The sequence below is a fragment of the Bipolaris maydis genome, assembly GCF_028858645.1.
Source record: "Bipolaris maydis strain C4 unplaced genomic scaffold PSV08scaffold_1, whole genome shotgun sequence".
NCBI classification, from domain to species: Eukaryota; Fungi; Ascomycota; class Dothideomycetes; order Pleosporales; family Pleosporaceae; genus Bipolaris; species Bipolaris maydis.
Window position 1 is genome coordinate 126612 of NW_027093857.1, and position 18772 is coordinate 145383.

An 18772-nucleotide genomic window follows, 5' to 3' on the forward strand; every position below is an offset into this window, starting at 1 on the left:
GCTGACACCAATTGATACCCAGCAACTCCTCTCTACAGACTTATATCCACTATCCTCCTGTTTATTAGAGCACAAGTGTGAAAGAGCAACATATATCATGAAGTTTATTGCTATCATCGCTATCGTCATGAGTGGCGTGGCGGCTACAGCTATCCCAGCTGAGCTTCAGGAGCGTCAGTGCATTTTTAACGGGCGTTAGTATTTGCTCTTCACAGGCTTTTTCCGTTTACTGAAAGATATCGTTGCATGCGATCCTACAAATAATCAGTGCTGCAGTGGTCATTGCGAAGGTACTGGATCTTCCACACAACTCAAGTGTGTTGCTAATAATTCAAATAGCCGTCCCGTGTGGAAGCAGTAATGAAGTGTGCCAGCCTGCAACCACAGGATGCACATAAAGTAAACCAGGCTCGCGTTAATGGAGGTGGGGTTGCCTCCAATGGGTAAGATAGTTCTTTCATTATGTGTAGCTCCTTCAAACACATTCTCATAATAGATATTGAATTTTCTTAGATAAATTACTGGATAAAGAGCCCTAAAGAGCCTACCTACCTATCAGATACGCTTTACGGAAGGCTTGAACAAAATCAACATAACGCCTAAGCATTCTTAAGTGCTAGGCCCGAGAGTGAGACAATGCCAAGTTGTTTTCTTGTCCAATAATTGTGCCCTCTGAAGTCGTTATACTATCCGATGCGCTCTGAGACGTGATCCTTTCGTAAATGTTTTTACACAGTGTGACTACATACCCGGTCAGCTTCGTGCCATATTTACTTACGCTCAATGGGTTAAGGATCGTTGAAGGGTCCCACGGGCACCGTGGCCTTTTTTATTTGATTCCCCAAGGGATGGAAATGTAGGTTGCTAACTGAACGCTTTATAGGGAGTTTAAGCCGCTTACAAGTTACGCACGTGGCCAGTAGTCAGGCTGGAACTTATGGAATAGGTGATCTTGCGATGGTAATTCTCAGCGCCAAGTATGTCTGGGCGCAAAGATCCGGGAATCTGACGGCTCCATAAGGCTCAAGTATTTATGTTACATATTTAAGCTATTGTATGAACATCTATAGTAAAGAAGGATTTCTTTTCTAAATTGTTACTAGCGGATGAAACTTACGAAAACTAACAAAGATGATGTAGTCATGTCGAAGTGGGAAAAAATAGCCTTCAGGCAACAGTCACAGCCTCTGGGAATCGTCTAGCCGCCTCTGTAAATCCTCTCTTTCCGCGGGACTTTAGGGTGAAATCGAGAAAAGCAACGATATGAGCAACTGTAAGCTGCATCATCCGTTTCCCTTCGATCGTACCTAGCAGGTGACCGATGGCCGGTACCTGTGTGCTTCCAAGTCCCAACGCACTCATGAGTGCCGGAAGGTCAGAAAATGAATAGTGCGCCGATTTGTGGACCTCAATCTCTTTCTTCCAGCTTCGCAACTTCGGCCACATCGTCTTCCAGGATGGATCTGTTTCTTGCGTCTTGTTTGCATGACCAATTAGCATGAAGGGCCTATCAAGGCCCTTATCGAGGACGGAACCAAACATGGTTCCATCGAGATTGATGCCGCCACGCGCAGAAGGAATTTGCAGTACCGCTGCTCCTGCAGCCGCACCCCCAAGAGAATGACCCAGAATAGCTACTTGAGGGATTTTTTGAAGTTCTGTATGGATAGGGAATAGTTTCTGAGAAACATGGCTTCGGTGTAGGCTGTTGAGGGCAAACGAGATGTCGTCTGCACGGGTGGCGACTGTCTGATTGATCTTGTCGTCAGGAATATCAACACCGGTAATGATGGTCCCATTAGGATACTCGACAATATCGGCGTCGTAAGGATGGTCGATAGAAATAACTAGATATCCTGAAGATGCGATGCTTTGAAGCATGATACTATAAAGATATCTGCTGGTACCTAGCGCACTAGAAAACAGCACAAGTGGCAGAGCCGGTGTAGAACATGAATCTTGGGATGTGGACATATCGCATGCTTCGAATTCAAAAGACGGGAATGTTCCGTTGGGGAGGCCGTAGACTGAGAACTTGTTGTCCATGAAAGCGGCTGTCTGAGGCGGCATATAAGGCTTTATTCCTTTCTTTGTGCACTTCAGGACAGGATAGTAGCTTGAAACCATGATTGAGCGGCTTCGTCCATCGTTGATATAAGGATCTTGGCGATTTGTGTCCGTTAAGAGCATTGATGCGCTCCCAATTGTTATGTTGTCTTGGCCGACTTGTCCAATGGTTATTTTTGCCGCAGAAAGTAGAGGAAGAATCGCCATGTAGGCTAAGATCAAGGCAGTGGAAGTGTACATGGCGAATAACGCAAAGGGATCTTAAAAATAAGTTGTAAGATGGACTTGTTTGCATGAGACTGTTTGTTGCAGAGAATGGTCGCTTTATAGAACCGTCTCCATGCATTTTCAGTGAATGCCACTGACACATGACAGCGCTCTTTCATTTCCATATGGGGGCAAGTTCACAGAAGACTCTGCTGTACAGAAAACGTCCATGCCTTAGCATTACTCGTGTCCGACAAAATGACGATAGTGTGGTCTTCTCAAGCTGAAGATTGGTTGGTAGGAGATCAGCGTTAGGAAGGTTAGGCGAATATAGAGGGCGCTCTATTGTTTCCTAATCAGGGAAGGCGCGTGTGCAAAGCCACGTTGGCTGCGCCTCTCTAGTAGGCAGAGTCAAAACGAATCAACGCCGCAAGTGCGCTCTTTCATTCCCACATTCGAAGAAGGCTGATATTTTTTCTTGGCAAGGACGAAAAGAACATTCTATTTTTCCGTTATCAAGGCAATCTAGGCATTGGGCACAAATGGGGTCTAGTGTGGGGCCTTTCGATGGCCGTCGCGCGCGAAAGTCGAGATGTGAAGCATGTACCAAGCGGAAGATCAAGGTGAGTCAATTGGTGTCGCCAACTTCCCGCGCTGACGTGAAATGAGTGCTGCGGCGGTGCTCCGTGTGACTATTGCAAGCGAATAAAGCAGCCATGCGTGTTTTCCACCCGTCGTCCAGTGGCGCTTGTCTTTGTTGAACAGGACCTTAGTAGTAAGGCTCAGCCAATAATGGACCTCGATCGCAATTTGGCCTACTTCTTCAACTCTTTCTTACCCATGAACATCCTCACGAAGAACAACTTATCATGGCAGAGCGAATTGCAGCTTTGTTTGCACCAATCGCCTGCGTTGAGCAGTGCAGCCTCTGCTATTGCTGCACTCCATCGTTGTCAACAGGAAAAGTTGTTGTTTAACACAACAGAGGCGAGGAAGAACCAAGTTCAAGCTCTGAATTCATACAGTCAGGCTGTGAAATATATTAGGGTTGCTATCACGTCAAATTCATTCACGGGTCCTGATCTATTATGGTCAACATTCTTCTTGGCTTTATTCGAGGTGCGTGGAGACGAATGGCGAGATAGAATTGCCATCATACTAACTCCAGACAGTTGATGCGAGACAGCAGTGGCACGGACTGGCTCTCACACTTCCTGAATGGCACGTGTGCCATCCTCCGTTTGCAACACCCAGCACATCTGTTGCTGACGAATACAGATGCTAATCATAGGCGCAATTTCTTTCTCACAACTCGCATCTTCGAGATTGCTCGGGCTTTGATATATTCGCAACCCACTTTTCTGAGTGAGCCTGAGTGGACTAACGCATTGTCACAATGGTGGAGCCGTGAAGGGGGTCAAAGGCTGTGGCATCCCAAAGAGGCCTTGTTTGATATGCTGCCGCATTTCTGTGACTTGAGCTTACGCACTCTTCGCTTTGCTCAAACTGAAGAAACATACCTACAGTCCAGCTTGCATCGCGCAGAGGCTCAAAGGCTTGCTGATGAAGGCATTGAGTTGCAGCAAAGGTTGGAGCAATGGTGGATATGTGCGGAAGCATGGGGCAAAAATACATCCGAGGTGGACGCTGATCTTGTCGTAGCAAAAACATACTATCACGCCATGAGGATTTATCTCTCGGGCTCTTACGACTACCACAGGCATTGGAACCAGCCTGACTCACCGCTGGCTCCAATACTAAACAGATCGAGCATCGAAATGCACATGAACGAGATCCTTCGCTTGGGCCAGGAATTGCTTAATCACGGCCTTGCTGGCCTTTTGCTTTTCATCCCACTTCGGATCGCAGGAGCGCGTGTCTCTCACAAAAAAGACCAAGATCTTATCCTCCAACTACTCAAAACTATATCGCAAAGAGGATATGCTGTCGCAAATGCGATCCATATTGACCTTGTTGAGCTGTGGGCACGAAAGATGTGCACAACCTGAACATCTCCATCTAATCTCGTTTGGTGTGGATGGTGGCTTCTTGGAGTAAAATCGGACGTTCTTTTTGAACACCTTTGTAAGAGAACACATTCTTCCAGATAGTTAAAACCAATGATGAAAATCATACTTGAACATTGAAGACTTTATGCGTCTTCTACAGTGCCCATCAAACAATGAAACACGCGGTTTGATTGAGATGTCCGACGCCGTTAGTTACGCGGATTGGCCACACTAGGTAGAGCAAGAAGATAATGGCAATTATGACCTTAGTAGCTTATTTATCTAAAATTCATTCGTCTTTATTACACCTTATTTCACCGCATCTGCTAGAATACAACTGAATAGCAAATTTTCAAGTCCCAAGGTAGGTGACTATTGTTGAAAATGAACATGGCCAAAGCAACTTATACCGCTTAAGTTGAAGACGGGTACTTCAGTCAAGGATTCCTTCCTTCTACTTTTTGCATGAAACATATCCTATAGCCCTTATCTGATTAGCAACCTATGCGTGAGGTGTTTGGTCACCGCTTACAAAACACGTGTTGGTGTCAAAGCGCTACATAAATAATACATGGGCGAAGATGTTACTCGTTGCCAGGAGGACGCAAATGCTGACGTGAACAGGTTTCTTGGGGAAAAATAAATACTAGCTACCAGACTATACTTTGTATGGCTCAGTATAGTACTGCATAGACCTGAGTTGGTAGGTAATACATCTCTGAAACAGCATATTTGTAAACAACTAACGACATGTCCCATCCTCGTCACAATGAGTTGTGCGGCAAACGTCGTGACAACTTGGAAGTTTAAGACTTCCGAAGGTTGTATCTGATGTGTTCGACGTGTTGGGTGTTTGAACTGGCTGGGGCGGTTGAGATGTGGAGCTGGGGCTAAGGTTGGACGGCGTGCATGCAATAAGGCACGCGCATAGCAAACGCCCTATGGGACTATCGCAGCCAGTGTCCTTTGGAAAGAAGAGTTAGACTGAAGTTCAAATATGAAGAAGCGGTCGAAATTAGGAGCTCATACTGGTGCAACACTGAATGAGTCAATTTGTTGGCTAGGGGCGGCAAGGGCCATGCTTGCGAACGCAAGCGTAAGGGACAGGGAACCAAATCTCATTTTGATTGACGGAGTTCAAGTTTGAACGGTTTTGGACAACTCTTAGGTAGGAAACAAAAGACAATCGATGTGGTAGTTAAGAGATAGGAAGAAGGATCCCTCGTTATATATGGATATATATATGTATATATATGTCTGTATGTACACAGAATTAGACAACTATGCCGATACACGGACGGGAAGCTTGGGTACTCTGACGTGAGACCGTAACCTAAACCTCGGTGGGAAGTCTACTCGCCTACTAGCCTTATTTCATTTAAGCCTATGCAAGCGTTCCTTTTTCTTCTTTCTACATTACATAAAAGTTGAATAAATGAAAAGGCTCCAGTCGATGGAGTTATCGAGATGCAAGAAGTGGGCCTTTGATGCGTTCTCGCCGGTATCGTTGAAACAACTCGCAACAAAGCTAATTCGCAGTCATTCGCGAACATGGCAGATTTAGGGACGTGCACTGAGTCTTGGAGCTCTATTGGCTAAATTGCTGGTATGAAATTTTTATCAGTATAATATGGAAACTTTATGCGCTGCGTGAAACAAGCAATGCGGCTCACATTATCGTAGCGGTCTGACCTGGACAGATTGCGGAACAAATCATCCATATGCCTTATTAGAGTCATAAGGTTCAGTCAAGTCCCGCCCCCTACAAAACACCAATTGGGAGCACTATAAATAACCGGTGGAAGAATCTGAGATGAGATCGTTGCTTTACGAATTCGCACAATCCGTGATTTCTATTAATAAATAAGCTGTATAAATGGAATGCTTGAGGCTTCGTGCTTATTCAAAGTGCTTATGATTACGGCTCTTGTCCTGAACTTTACGGGCATACCCACACCGCCCTAATGAGTAATACAATGTCATTTCTGTATCCCGTTGTTTCTCTCTTTAGAGTAAAAATCGTATTCACTTAGACCCATTGAAATATTAAGTTCCTCGCTTAGCCGAAATGGGGAAACTCGATGGGATTGTTTTTACGGCCATGTTGGGAAAAGAATCAACGAGATTATAAGAAGGAAGGAGAAGATGGGAGTGGGGATCGGACCGGGTAACATACGATTGCAATATATCATTTTAGCCATTAAATCGGGCCAGAGAAATTAGAAATGGGCCGACGAATATGATCACTCTCCTCCGTAGTCTGAATGGCGATATTGAAAGCTCGAGACGCAAAGATCAACAAGCTTACTCGTTTGTGTATCCTCATATCTGCAAGACAACCATGGTCTCTACTAACTCTTGTTTTTGCTTACTGCGTAAAGCTATCGAGTCATCCCAAATCTTTTGCGCATCGTCGTTAGCATTTACTGCTAGCGCTGCACCAAAGGGCCACTTACGGAGGGACGCCATTCCAATTGAATTGCAAAAACGAGAAAGGTGTGTAAAGAGGATGTCGATACATATTCGTGCGCACCTAACTAGAATTTGTAACTCATCACATATTACTCTTCGTGTTATAGGCTAACTAAGCAATACTGGTACGGTTGCCCATGTTCAAGAAACGGACGTGACTGATCGTACGTAACATGCAGAATGCGTGGATGGAGGTTATGGGGATATTATTACTTCAGTATAGTCTTTTTGAAACTATGGATGCATAGATCAGAGATTTACTGGCATATTCTTTGTTACTGAGATATCCCCTCTTGGTAAGAGTCTAGTTACGTGACCCTACGTGACCCTGCACACCCGCGCGGATTATTTCCTTCAACTGGGTACTTCATTGCCCTACATATTCATCCCTCTTACTACATGTGATATAAGGAACAAGTTTCGCGCTAATTCATTACAAAATTCGCAATGCACTAGTGCTAAAAGAGCTGTTTAGAAAGTCTGCTGGTGACTAAAATTAGATATTTAAAACTGTTCATCACACAATAACGTTTCTAGATATTTTCAGTTTAAAGCTCGATGTGTTTTAGTTCGGATTCTGTCCATGACCATAACTCCTTAGCTACATCTTCATCTGGTGCATCTCTCCTCCCCTTGAATTCTTTGCCAACTGGGTAGTACATTCCACCATTTGTAATTGTTTCACGTGGCACCGTGCATGCCCACAATTGATTCAACGTCCCTGTTGGAATATCGACAGACGCTGCGTTTCCTACAAATCGCAAAAGCCACTTCATGATGGGGTTTGACATTGGGCCGTCCATAATGCCTGTGCGAACCACTCCTGGGTGGACTGCGATTGTTGTGATGGCAGGGTTGGATTTGGCCAGGCATCGAGCGAAATACATTTCAGCAAGCTTTGACTGTCCATAGCGAGTCATTGTGTTAATCCGTTCAAGTGTAGTTTTGACCTCGGAGAGAATCAAACCCTCCTTAGGTGCAAGGGTATGCAACGCTGAACTCACAAAGACAACACGCACGTCGCTGCCTAGAACTGCAGCTGTTTTCTCCAAACAAGGCAAGAGCAATCTTGTGAGGAGGGCTGGGCCCATATAGTTGGTACCGAATTGGATCTCGTAGCCATCTTCCGTAAGACCCGGTGGGCACGCAAAGATACCGGCATTATTGACAAGGACGTCGAGACGATCGCCCTCTGACAAGAACACACGTACAGCTTTGGCTATAGAGGAGAAAGATGCAAGATCGATCTCAAGAAAGACAACATTTGCCTCCGGTATCCCTTTCTTAATGGCGGCGATGGCGGCCTGAGCTTTTTCTTGATTTCGAGCTCCGAGGTAGATCCTGGCTGGGTTGTGTTTTGCAAGCTGATTTACGGTCTCCTTTCCCAGGCCATTATTCCCTCCGGTAACGAGAACAACTCTCCCCGATAGGTCAGGTATTTGCTTATCAGGATTGAATGCTTTTTGCTGATTGAAGATCATTTTTGTGTTGGTGCGGAATGTATCAAGGCTATTCGAAGGTAGTTCAATGAACGGAACTAATGAACAATAGCTAGAATGTCTTTCAATATTCACAGGAAATGCCCACGCATTTATGGTTTCAGTCAATTTGAACAAAAGCACACTAGACAAGGGTCGCATTGAAGACGGGGATAGATCGCCTTCGTGGTTAGTGTGTAAGCCACGTGTGCCGTACATCATCGCATTCATCTACGTGCCAATACCGACGAAGGTACACGTAAACAATGGGTAGTCATTAGCACTGCAAGAAGCAAATCTGGCGAATCTCGTGAATCTCAGGACTATCGGACAACCGAAATAGTCTAGGATCTGCGAAATTTGTCAGCTACCGGTAACTCGGTGTCCCATCTTACACTAGGGTACCTAGTAGCTTTTCACCGAAATAAAATGGCTGTCGTATATATGCTTCCCGCTTTGCCGCTAGGTACCGCCAAGTTTTTGATAGAACTAGAACAGATAACACTATATCTCTAAAGTATTAATCAATATATGAAATATAGTAACCTACTGAAGTGATTCATCACCGCACTCTTAGTTTCTTTTCGGAGATAGTGGTTTCGAACAGTGCTATAAAAATCTCCATCTTATCTTCCACTAGAGGAGTATGCAGTTGCATTAATGGCTTCGCATAGTGATATAGAGCTAAAGTTGCACTTTCCTTCAGTGCTGCTTCCCAAAATTAACTATAGAATTGCTTGCTCTAAGTCTCACCCTCCATACGTTGAATCATAACCCTATCTCCTTTCAAGAAGATCTCCTTACAGGCCACTTGGTTACTAGGCACATCCAAAGAAGGCCCTGCAGTTGATATTGGAAACGCATTGGAAAGTACCCACACCATGTGCACCGTTTTTGACGACTCGTCGTAGAGTGCAATTCGTACGTCCTTCTTTCCGCTCTCGTGTGAACCATGAGTATATAGCCATTCTAGTACTATTTTGAATTGTTCGTGGAAGACAGCTTTCCCTAGCATAATGCTTAGTTGCTCATCGTTGGTTGTAACAACGAAGCGGCGTGAAGGAGTCGGATACGTAAAATCAGTTGCTCCAGCCATGGCAGGTCGTTCAATGGTTGGTCATGTCTGATTGGACATTTGAAGGGTATGCCAGCCCTGTTAACGTAAGACACATATTGCGCGGAATTTAGCGTGCTAATTTGTTTGTATAAGGAGCGGGGTGAAATTTACTCAAATGTGTCATTCATTTTCTAACCATCTCTTATTAGACCTAGAGAGAAAATTCTTTCTACTCTTAGTTATAATATCTTAGCTTAAGAGGTACTTAAAAGATCTCTGAAGGTCGTTCTCTACTTTAGTATATTTTAACACTAAGAAGCTTAACACTAGAAGTCTAGTAGTACTTCGACTTAAGCTACACTCTTAATATAATTCTCTAATACGTTTCAAAGAGAGATAATATATCAGCTAAAACATAGAGGCTAAGTTAAGTTAAATTTATTTCTACTTTTAACTCTCTATACTTCTATTTTTACTCAAACCCCTACTTCCACCTTTACCCTACTCTCTTCTTCTCTTGGCTATGTACGTAGCGGCTAAGTTTAGCTGCACGTAAATCAATAGTCGCCTTCAGTGCCAATTAGGTGCGAAATGCACTCTAGTCCTGCACAATAACCCTTATGAGTGCAATCTCCTATTCTCACTTTTAGTAAGAATTAAAGAGAAACGAGTTGTTATGATTATAAAATAGCGAACTTACCAAAAGCCAACACGCAAGACGCCGTAATCGGATGCTAGCACTGAGGGACAGCAGCTACCAGAGTAGTGCTGAAAAACAACAGAGCGACAGTGGCAAAGGTCTTCATCTTAGCGTTTGAATATCGATCTCGAGTAGATGTTTGTTTGAATAATGTGTTATGATATCGTTGTGATGAAGAACTGCAAGCATTTTATAGAAAGAAGATGGATTATGAGAGGGCCTGTACTGGTATGCTTATGTTCTATACCCATCAAATAGGGTTCAATTTTCGCCGCCAATCGATGTGTGCGCGCTGGCTAGCAGTGTGCGTTCGGAACCTAGTGGACCGAAAGTAGCCAACGGAATGCATTACCTTACTATCATGTCTTCAAATCTGCCCTCTTGTTAGTGGATTCTAGCTTACGGGTCTTCTGTTCCGAAGAGAGAGCTGTTGGTAGCTTTCGGTAATACGAAGGCCAATATTAAATGCGAGGTAACATCAACTTTGAAGTACGTTCTCTACTTTGGCTCTATCCAGATACATGAAATCGCACAGTATTCTAGGTGTTTCTGTGATCACGAAGCATACTTCAGCTTACAATGCATCCACAATAGTCCAATCACGCGTAAGCTCACGGCCCAAGCCGGTACAGTGTTTAAGAAGTTGCATAGATTTCAACAAATGCCATTGCCAAGATCATGACACAAATACATTTGTGGCTTACTGCTTACGGGAAAGTAGTGATAAACGGTACATATCATCATCTGATCAGCCATCCGCCACTCTCCCCATATATCAAAGTAATCATGTATTGAAACAAAGCCAGATAAAGAGAGCACGCAAAGGTTCTATTTCTCTTCTTTTGTCCTTTTGGGGTAATATATTATTGACTTATAGGTGTAGTTTTAATATTGTATTCAACGAGTTTAAGGACGTTAAGGTGAATACGATTAAGTGTCATGCAATGGTTCATTCAGTAAGCCTGTTTAGCCTATCTTACAGGAAGGTTTGACACGTCATGAACATTTAGCTTTCTGTGAGGTGATGCGGACGCAAAGATAATCTATTAGTGTCCTCAGCATCATCGCTCGAAACTGGTTAGCAAATTCCGTATTTCCTATTCTTCCTTGGGTTGTTTGAGAAATCACAAGTCATTATAGGCCCGGTCTTTGTTTTCATTTCATCAGCAACAGCCTATGATGCTCTGAAGGCAACATGTTCAACGGTTTTCTACGAAACACACAATCTCAGGTTTCTTACCAGTGTCTCTCTTCTCCCACAAATATCCGTGTCGAAGAAGGAAATAAAGATCCACACTTGTCTGCAACCTATAAAAAATTCCGTTTTCTTTTTTTTGTACAATTCGCAGGGATTGTTTTCACTGCAATCTTTGTGGTTGGTCTTATCTATTGGACAGTCCAGCAATTTTCAATGACAATACCACTCCTAAACCCACGTCTTAAGTTTCTTCAATTGATTTCTAGTTTCCCGAAAGATCTTTTATATTTGATCAGTTCGCAAAGTACCCGTCATGTTTGGACCAGACGATAAGTACAGTGACGCTACTCAGAAGAGTAACCATGAACGGGATAAGCTTCTGTCCGGTATGTCAACAGAGGATCTTATTTCAAAAGATTCAATAACTTAAACTACATTTTTTAGATCGAGCAGGAGGGGTTTTTGTTTTTGTGCCGAGCCCTCGTAAATACAATCTTCCTCCCGGTATTCCTACTCAACATGAGAGGAACAGTACGGTATCTCAATGTATCACCAATCACATTGCTTGGTGAGGCGCAAACACTACATCTTGTGAAAGTTGATCCAGCTAATTGAATGAGTAGAATGTGATTCGTGTGGCACACTTTGGGTTGGAACAGGGAAGGGAATCGCATATTACTCCTAAAACTAACTTAACTAATGAAGAAAAAGATAAGTCGAGGCAGGAGCACATTGGCCACTGCTTTGACTATCTGAGACAAGCTATTATGTGTTCAGCAGACACGACGTTAGTAGGTGCACTCCCAGAATCTGCTAAATCTGGCGTTTTCGAGTTTGATGGGTGGGGATTTACCCATATGTGCAGAAACTTGGAGGATTTCAACAGTTGGGTCTCGCAATACTAAATTTCTGTTAAGAATGAGTAGAGTCGATCACTTGGTTTATTAGATACAAATCCAGTGTCATCTGTTTGAACTCAACCGTTTAGCTTCAAAACGTTTATAAGTGAAGCTCTGCTTTTGAATCTGATCAATAATGAATTTAAAAGGGTAGAAACTGTGGTTTACATGAGGATAACAGGAGGAGTGGCCGGGGTCCATCACATTGGATACCAATGGCGCCCGCTGTTCAACCAGCAGAATTAGCGATGAGCGGGCAGACAGAGGTGCTGTTGAATTGAACCAACCAGAGACTGAATTTTACGGCCATACATCAAAGGTTTCGCTCGTTTACGGGACGCGCTCCTTATAATTGTACCCAGCCGAACACCAAAGACGTTTCTTACCGCCATAACTTTGAGGCACACCATCCCCCATGTGACTTGAATCAATCAACCATAGCAGACTCAGAATTTCGAACCTAGAAATTCAATCTATTCCATGAGCAGTGATCATAAATAGAGCACTGCGAGGTCAACTTCAAGACGTGATGAGATGCTGAGTGCGGGGGGGGGCTCGAGTCTTGAAGGTTGCGCGTAAATATTATTAAGAATCATCATTCTCTGCGCAAGTTCTCAGACACGATTGTCCTTGCACTTACTAATAGGCTGCATCGGCGTTTTCGGCGAGAGTGCGCACCGATGCATGACCCCGCCGGAGCAGAGTTAGGAACAGGAAAAGTCGAAACCCCCACAAGACATTCTGAAAGGCTTGAGACCACGGGACAGGTCTTGTTCTGGTGGTGATTACCGACGAATAAGTAGGCAACCAACCTGTGGGGCGATAAGTTTGAACCCTGAAGTTCCACAAAAGTATCCACAGTCCAGAGCTCCAACGGCTGAAATGGGGATGTTTTCTGAGGGGCAAGATAAGAACCTCGGGTGATGATCCGATAGCTGATAACAGCGTTTAAGAGCAATCAGTTATGGCGACAAAGTCGCCTCGCATTCGTTGCTTGATGTTGCGCAAATTCTCTTCGCTCAGTCAAGGTCTTTTGGACAGCACAGTGAAATCGTGAGAGAGACAATGGTAGAATCGGAGAAGCAGGACGTGGTCGCGACCACCACGTTACAAAAAGGCGATGGACATTCAATGACTGCCGACGAGAAGCGGCTGGCCGAGATGGGTAAAAATTTCACCCGACAAATGAACATTGAAACAAGCAATTGAGAAACTATAGGTCACGTCCAGGAATTAGAACGGCATTTCTCGAAACTATCGTTGATAGGACTCGCGTCCACGACAACCATATCATGGACAGGACTTGGTTTGGGCATTGTTACCGAAATCAATGCTGGAGGGCCTGGCGCAATCATCTATGGGTTCGTTTTAGTCACAATCTTGCAATGCTTCCTTGGTGCTTCGCTCGCCGAGTTCGTGTCAAGCTATCCTACTGAAGGAGGAAGTAAGTTGGGCGGGGAACACAGCCGAGATTTTTGCTCTACGCTGGCATGATTCCAACTTAAAATATCTTTGCACATATTCTGACCAGACGTCTAGTGTACCACTGGATCGCTGCAGTTGCGCCTCGAAACCAGGCACTTTTCCTCAGTTTTCTCACCGGCTGGTTCACAGTCTGCGGCTGTACGTCGTCTTCGCACATGACCTGCTCTACATGCGCCTGATTTGTTCCATTCTAGGGATCTTCACCACAGCATCCACCAACTTGATCTATGCTCAAACACTAGGCGCACTGATAGCCCTCTACCACCCTGACCTCACCGTAAAGACATGGGAAATATTCGTCATCTACCAAGGGCTGAACTTGATGACCGCTTCAGTTGTACTTTTTGGCAACAAGGTCATTCCAAGCCTGAACAAATTCTCCCTGTTCTATCTACAAATCGGATGGCTTGTTGTCCTTGTCACCGTTGTAGCATGTGCGCCAACATACCAGAGCCCCGAGTTTGTATTCCGCACCTGGATAAACAACACAGGCTGGGAAAACAACGTGATTGCTTTTGCTGTCGGCTTGGTCAATCCTTTGTACAGTCTTGGTGGACTTGATGGCGGTGAGTAGCTATGCGCATGTTTATTTAGATTCTGAATTGACAAGATGCAGTAACGCACATCACGGAAGAAATGCCAAACGTAAGTCTGTACATGACATCCTTTGATTGATTTGGGTGAGCGAAGCTGAACACATCACTAGCCCTCGCGTAACGCACCATTAGCCATTATGATAACGCTCATCATTGCCTTTTGTACCGGCATTAGCTACTTGATTGCGTTGATGTTCAGCGTCCAAGACTACAGCGCACTAGCAACCACAAATACTGGTCTCCCTTTAGCAGAGCTCTTCCGTCAAGCGACACAATCAGCGGGTGGCGCATTCGGTCTCACATTCATCCTCTTCATCGCACTGGGTCCGTGTGTCATATCCTCTCAACTTTCCACTTCCAGAGTCCTGTGGGCCTTTGCCCGAGATGGGGCTATTCCTTGGTCAGCGACATGGGCACGCGTTAGTTCACGCTTTGGCATACCATTTAATTCGCAGCTCCTGGTGGCAGCCGCAAATGCAGCGCTGGGCTGTCTTTACCTGGGCAGTTCGACCGCTTTCAACGCCATGCTCGGATCTGCAGTCACCGTCAACAACATCGCCTATTACATCCCCATATTGACAAACCTGCTGACCGGTAGGCGAAATATGTACAAGGGTGTGTTTCACATGGGGAGCCTCGGTTTTGTGGTTAACATTGTAACTCTTTGCTGGCTTACGTTTGCCATCATTTTCTTTAGCTTTCCTTATTCTATGCCTGTTCAGGTCGCGAGCATGAACTACACATGTGTTGTGGTTGGCTCCCTGCCCATTTTGATAGTTACCTGGTGGTTTTGGATTCGACGGACCTACAAAGAGAAGATGTCGCGGACCAACAGATGGGAATGATTTCGAAGCAAGGGTATTCGAAGAGGGCTGGATACGGAAACTTTGTTACCCAGGCTCAGAGTTAGTGTTAGGGGCTTGAGATAGCGGTAGTATACTTTCGCATGCAAAAGCTGGGGTTTCCTAGGCTTCAAAGCTCTGATGAAATCTAAAAGGATGTTCTTTTGCTCTACGGAGACCGATAACATGGCGATCGATATATTCTTACGCCTATTTCGAGTAAACGGTACTACGAGTCGAATTAAGAATCCGGACTTCCACAGTGGTTTCGAAAATGACATGAGGCAAAGACGAAGCTCCGATCATGGACACTCATGGCTAGCCATTGTTTGGAACATGCGAGTATAGGAGGAGAAAACGGATGCCAGCCATGAAAACTGTTACGTTCATGACTTTAGTTGCTTTTACGTATGTGTATGGCGTATGACCTGAACTTGTTCTATGTGTTTGGCGTATCGCATATGAGGTTGTTATTCTCGGAAAAGAATGGCAGGCAACGATCCACCCTGGCATGATTGGGCATCAAAAAAAGATTTACATTCATAGCATATCAAAATGCCTATAGTAGGACATAGCGTTGCTGAGGGGAGTTTTGAGATGTGGGCCCATATGGCCTTATCTTGGCATGACGCAGCGCCTCGGTCGAACGCCCGAAAATAATTTGGCGGGGCAGAGCGTCCAAGGAATACTTACATGCTGCGCAACATAGTCTGCTGCTTTGTAGCACCGCCACGTCAGTCGTACGCCACTACTACTACATCAGCAGTGACCAGAGCCCCTCACTTGGCTGTCTTCAAAATAGGACGAAAACACAAGGCCCATCGCCAGCAGGCGCAGCAGGATAGGCCGTGGCGCAACGGGGAGAAAGGTCGCAAAGGCAAAGGCAGAGGCAAGCACGGCAAGATGGGACAAGACGAGTCGAGAGTAGTCGATCCAGATGCGCCGCCGCAGACACTCAAGGCGCGCACTGTAGACGCTCTCGCGCAGTATATCAAGGCTGGCCATGCCCAGAAAATCGTCGTCATGGTAAGTGTAGACTAGACGCGACGCGACGCGACGCAGGCTTTGTCCAGAAGACGCTCACTGACCATGGAGAAAAGACAGGAGCAGGCATTAGCACCTCAGCAGGCATACCAGACTTCCGATCGCCCGACACAGGTCTCTACGCAAACCTCGCGCGCCTAAACCTGCCCTACCCTGAAGCCGTCTTCGACATTGGCTTCTTTCGCAACAACCCAGAGCCTTTCTATGCCCTCGCACAGGAACTATATCCTGGCAAATTCAGGCCGACGATAACGCACTCATTCATAAATCTGCTGCATCAGAAGGGGCTTCTGCTCAAGCTCTTCACCCAGAACATTGACTGCCTTGAGCGTGAGGCGGGAGTCCCGGGCGACAAAATCATAGAGGCGCATGGCAGTTTTGCGACGTACGACACCGTCTAGCATACAGACCGAGAGCTACACACTAATGCGTCTTAGGCAACGCTGCATCGAGTGCAAAAAGCCATATCCCGACGAGCGCATGAAGGAAGCCATCCAAAACAAGTCGGTACCGCACTGCATCGACACCTCCTGCAACGGCCTCGTCAAACCTGACATTGTCTTTTTCGGCGAACAGCTTCCCTCGGCCTTCTTTGAGAACCGCGATCTCCCTGCCGAGGCCGACCTTTGCATAGTCATGGGCACATCGCTCTCCGTCCACCCTTTCGCGTCGTTACCACAGCTCTGCGAAAACAAAACACCGCGGCTGCTCATAAACTCGGAAAGAGTCGGCGACCTGGGCACGAGGGCAGATGACGTATTGTTACTAGAAGACTGCGATAGCGGTGTGAGGAAGCTGGCTGAAGCGTGCGGATGGCTGGATGATCTAGAAGCGCTCTGGGCTACAACGGCACTCACTGACGACCCGGTGGTGCCGAAGGAACAAGTGAAAAAGAGCCGAGACGAGCTCTTGGAGGACGAAATCGAGAAGCTTACCAGAGAGGTTGAAGACAATTTGAGCCTGAGCAAAGCTCAGCATGAGTGGCTTCAAAACCATGTGGATAATAAATTGGCAAGAAAAGAAGATGACTCGGTGGACCAAGAGGACGAAAAACCTGGTCTACAGCCGCCAACGGATCCAAACTCGAAGATATTGGCGCCACTGGCGAGTGCCGGGAATACGAACTCAGATCCTGGGGGTGGGCTGGGACATGTTTTTCCACATATCAAGAAGCCCTGATTGATCGTACGAATGAATAGATGATGCTACATGTGGATTTGTGTGTGTGTGTGTGTGTGTGTGTGTGTGTGTGTGTGTGTGTGTGTGTGTTTGTGTGTTTGTGTGTGTTAGAAATAAGAGGATACAACTATAGAATCATTGGTAATGGATGGTATTTAGCCTGTAACTCAAGCAGCCGCCACACAGCTGATATGTTAGTTGTGAAGACAATTCAATTGTGACATGGGTGCATATATTGGTTGCGTTTAGTAGTTTGTTGTTTGCCGGTCATCTGCAGGGTATGGTCAGTTTCTTTCCAATCCAATTCTACAGTAGCGCAGGGGAGACACGTAATCGCAAAACTTACAGTTTGCACCCATTGCCTTTCTCAACTTGAGCGTCACAGCCTCGGCATCCAGATCCTTCTTGTCACCCGTCTGGATCTCGACAGCATAGGTCCTGATAACCTGCTTGACCTGTCCACTCTGAAAGCTCATCTTGGCTTTGCGCATGACTTTTGTATGGGGGCCTATTATACGGAATGATATCAACGTTTCCATCTCACTAGGAAAAAAAAGTCTTGAAGTTGAGGATTGGGTAGCAGCAGCTGACGATCAAGATCGAGTTGGAAGAAAACGAAATGTTGCAATAGACACATACCTTGCCAAACCACAAAAGCAAACTTGACGCGCTCACTGTACTCATCGTTTCCCAGCTTCATTCGCACATATGCATAGGCTGCCTCGTCGTCCCCGAGACTCTCTGTCATCTCGGCAATCTCGCCTGTGCCTGTGGCTGCCAGCTTCAGATTGTCTGAAGTCGCGGAAGCATACTGCCGTGGCATGTTAGCGCTTCGAATAGAAAAGCCATGTCTTGGAAGAAATGGAGCAGGGCTTGCTAAGGGTGTCTCGTGACAAGCTTCGCAGAGCATTGGAGGGCCAGAGACAGGGTTTGAAGGTACTCTGCATCAGCTGGTCCTTCCAAATGCGCTATGTAACAAAGACAGCAGTTGGTCGGGGCTATAAAGCTTTTCACGTACCTTCAGAATGAGCCAGGTTGTGTCCGATTTGTCTGACCGCACATCTTCGTATGCCTGTGCGATATCAGGGTCGTTGAGAATATCAGCTGCAGGCGGCATCGTGACTATGCTAGATGCCAATCTGAGGGGTTTTTGACTATGCGATCGAGGGAGATGTGAGCAAAAGAAGCCGGGTTGGACAGGGATAGGAAAGGTCACGAAGGGGAAAAGGATGAGGAAGTTGGGGATCCAGGGTCGCGAAGCTAACTACGGCTAGTGCGGGGCTTTAGGCTTGACTTAGTGGGGGTGACGATTTAGCCAATGAGGCGGCAGGAGGTGGAGGTTCCTGGGTCCTTTTGAGCCGCTGGCGGTGTGGGGTGCACGATGCGTCTTGTGTCCAGCTCACCAACCGTCTTTGCACATGAGGAAACATCAGAGTCTGCGTACTGAATAGCCATTTTGGAGGAGTTTCGAGCAACGATTGATCTACTAGTTGTATGAAAGCATATCAGTGTCTAGGTGACGGGTTCAAGTCATGGCAC

At 45.8% G+C, this 18772-nt stretch overlaps 7 protein-coding genes across 7 annotated transcripts; 3 read left to right on the forward strand and 4 right to left on the reverse strand.

Moving 5' to 3' along the window:
• Nucleotides 1-1167: 1167 nt before the first annotated feature.
• On the reverse strand, nucleotides 1168-2307 carry PSV08DRAFT_212944 (uncharacterized protein; the record flags this gene model as incomplete). The annotated part of the gene is made up of 1 exon (XM_014219402.1): nucleotides 1168-2307. One exon carries the CDS (start codon nucleotides 2305-2307, stop codon nucleotides 1168-1170), a length of 1140 nt encoding a protein of 379 aa, XP_014074877.1.
• Nucleotides 2308-2725: 418 nt separating this feature from the next.
• Nucleotides 2726-4412, forward strand: PSV08DRAFT_212947 (fungal-specific transcription factor domain-containing protein). Its single transcript, XM_014219401.1, has 3 exons — nucleotides 2726-2897; nucleotides 2944-3393; nucleotides 3447-4412. The coding sequence occupies exons 1-3, from the start codon at nucleotides 2817-2819 to the stop codon at nucleotides 4281-4283; spliced, it is 1368 nt and encodes a 455-aa protein (XP_014074876.1). The 5' UTR covers nucleotides 2726-2816; the 3' UTR covers nucleotides 4284-4412.
• Nucleotides 4413-7303: 2891 nt separating this feature from the next.
• Nucleotides 7304-8236, reverse strand: PSV08DRAFT_212952 (uncharacterized protein; the record flags this gene model as incomplete). Its single annotated transcript, XM_066092102.1, has 1 exon — nucleotides 7304-8236. One exon carries the CDS (start codon nucleotides 8234-8236, stop codon nucleotides 7304-7306), a length of 933 nt encoding a protein of 310 aa, XP_065949890.1.
• A 739-nt stretch (nucleotides 8237-8975) lies between these two features.
• PSV08DRAFT_345755 (phage tail protein) lies at nucleotides 8976-9329 on the reverse strand (the record flags this gene model as incomplete). Its single annotated transcript, XM_014219399.1, has 1 exon — nucleotides 8976-9329. The coding sequence occupies one exon, from the start codon at nucleotides 9327-9329 to the stop codon at nucleotides 8976-8978; it is 354 nt and encodes a 117-aa protein (XP_014074874.1).
• A 3823-nt stretch (nucleotides 9330-13152) lies between these two features.
• On the forward strand, nucleotides 13153-15182 carry PSV08DRAFT_212953 (amino acid/polyamine transporter I; the record flags this gene model as incomplete). The annotated part of the gene is made up of 6 exons (XM_014219397.2): nucleotides 13153-13252; nucleotides 13307-13531; nucleotides 13627-13710; nucleotides 13767-14138; nucleotides 14189-14217; nucleotides 14279-15182. The coding sequence occupies 6 exons, from the start codon at nucleotides 13153-13155 to the stop codon at nucleotides 15011-15013; spliced, it is 1545 nt and encodes a 514-aa protein (XP_014074872.2). The 3' UTR covers nucleotides 15014-15182.
• Nucleotides 15183-15698: 516 nt separating this feature from the next.
• PSV08DRAFT_134 (DHS-like NAD/FAD-binding domain-containing protein) lies at nucleotides 15699-17504 on the forward strand. The gene is made up of 3 exons (XM_014219396.2): nucleotides 15699-16036; nucleotides 16111-16439; nucleotides 16492-17504. Exons 1-3 carry the CDS (start codon nucleotides 15704-15706, stop codon nucleotides 17231-17233), a joined length of 1404 nt encoding a protein of 467 aa, XP_014074871.2. The 5' UTR covers nucleotides 15699-15703; the 3' UTR covers nucleotides 17234-17504.
• Nucleotides 17344-18460, reverse strand: PSV08DRAFT_253040 (uncharacterized protein). The gene is made up of 4 exons (XM_014219395.2): nucleotides 18252-18460; nucleotides 17873-18044; nucleotides 17580-17741; nucleotides 17344-17504 (listed from the first exon to the last, which is right to left on the reverse strand). Exons 1-4 carry the CDS (start codon nucleotides 18348-18350, stop codon nucleotides 17479-17481), a joined length of 459 nt encoding a protein of 152 aa, XP_014074870.1. The 5' UTR covers nucleotides 18351-18460; the 3' UTR covers nucleotides 17344-17478.
• Between the last annotated feature and the right edge of the window lie 312 nt (nucleotides 18461-18772).

What these genes read in the sequence shown, in the direction of transcription:
- PSV08DRAFT_212947 (XM_014219401.1), top strand. Translation starts at nt 2,817, where the DNA reads ATGGGGTCTAGTGTGGGGCCTTTCGATGGCCGTCGCGCGCGAAAGTCG. An exon ending in GTACCAAGCGGAAGATCAAG is followed by an intron (nt 2,898 to 2,943) that starts GTGAGTCAATTG and finishes ACGTGAAATGAG; the next exon opens with TGCTGCGGCGGTGCTCCGTG. An exon ending in TCTTCTTGGCTTTATTCGAG is followed by an intron (nt 3,394 to 3,446) that starts GTGCGTGGAGAC and finishes AACTCCAGACAG; the next exon opens with TTGATGCGAGACAGCAGTGG.
- PSV08DRAFT_134 (XM_014219396.2), top strand. Translation starts at nt 15,704, where the DNA reads ATGCTGCGCAACATAGTCTGCTGCTTTGTAGCACCGCCACGTCAGTCG. An exon ending in CCCAGAAAATCGTCGTCATG is followed by an intron (nt 16,037 to 16,110) that starts GTAAGTGTAGAC and finishes CATGGAGAAAAG; the next exon opens with ACAGGAGCAGGCATTAGCAC. An exon ending in GCGCATGGCAGTTTTGCGAC is followed by an intron (nt 16,440 to 16,491) that starts GTACGACACCGT and finishes AATGCGTCTTAG; the next exon opens with GCAACGCTGCATCGAGTGCA.
- PSV08DRAFT_253040 (XM_014219395.2), bottom strand. Translation starts at nt 18,350, where the DNA reads ATGCCGCCTGCAGCTGATATTCTCAACGACCCTGATATCGCACAGGCA. An exon ending in CAACCTGGCTCATTCTGAAG is followed by an intron (nt 18,045 to 18,251) that starts GTACGTGAAAAG and finishes ATGCCACGGCAG; the next exon opens with TATGCTTCCGCGACTTCAGA. An exon ending in AAAGGCAATGGGTGCAAACT is followed by an intron (nt 17,505 to 17,579) that starts GTAAGTTTTGCG and finishes CATACCCTGCAG; the next exon opens with ATGACCGGCAAACAACAAAC.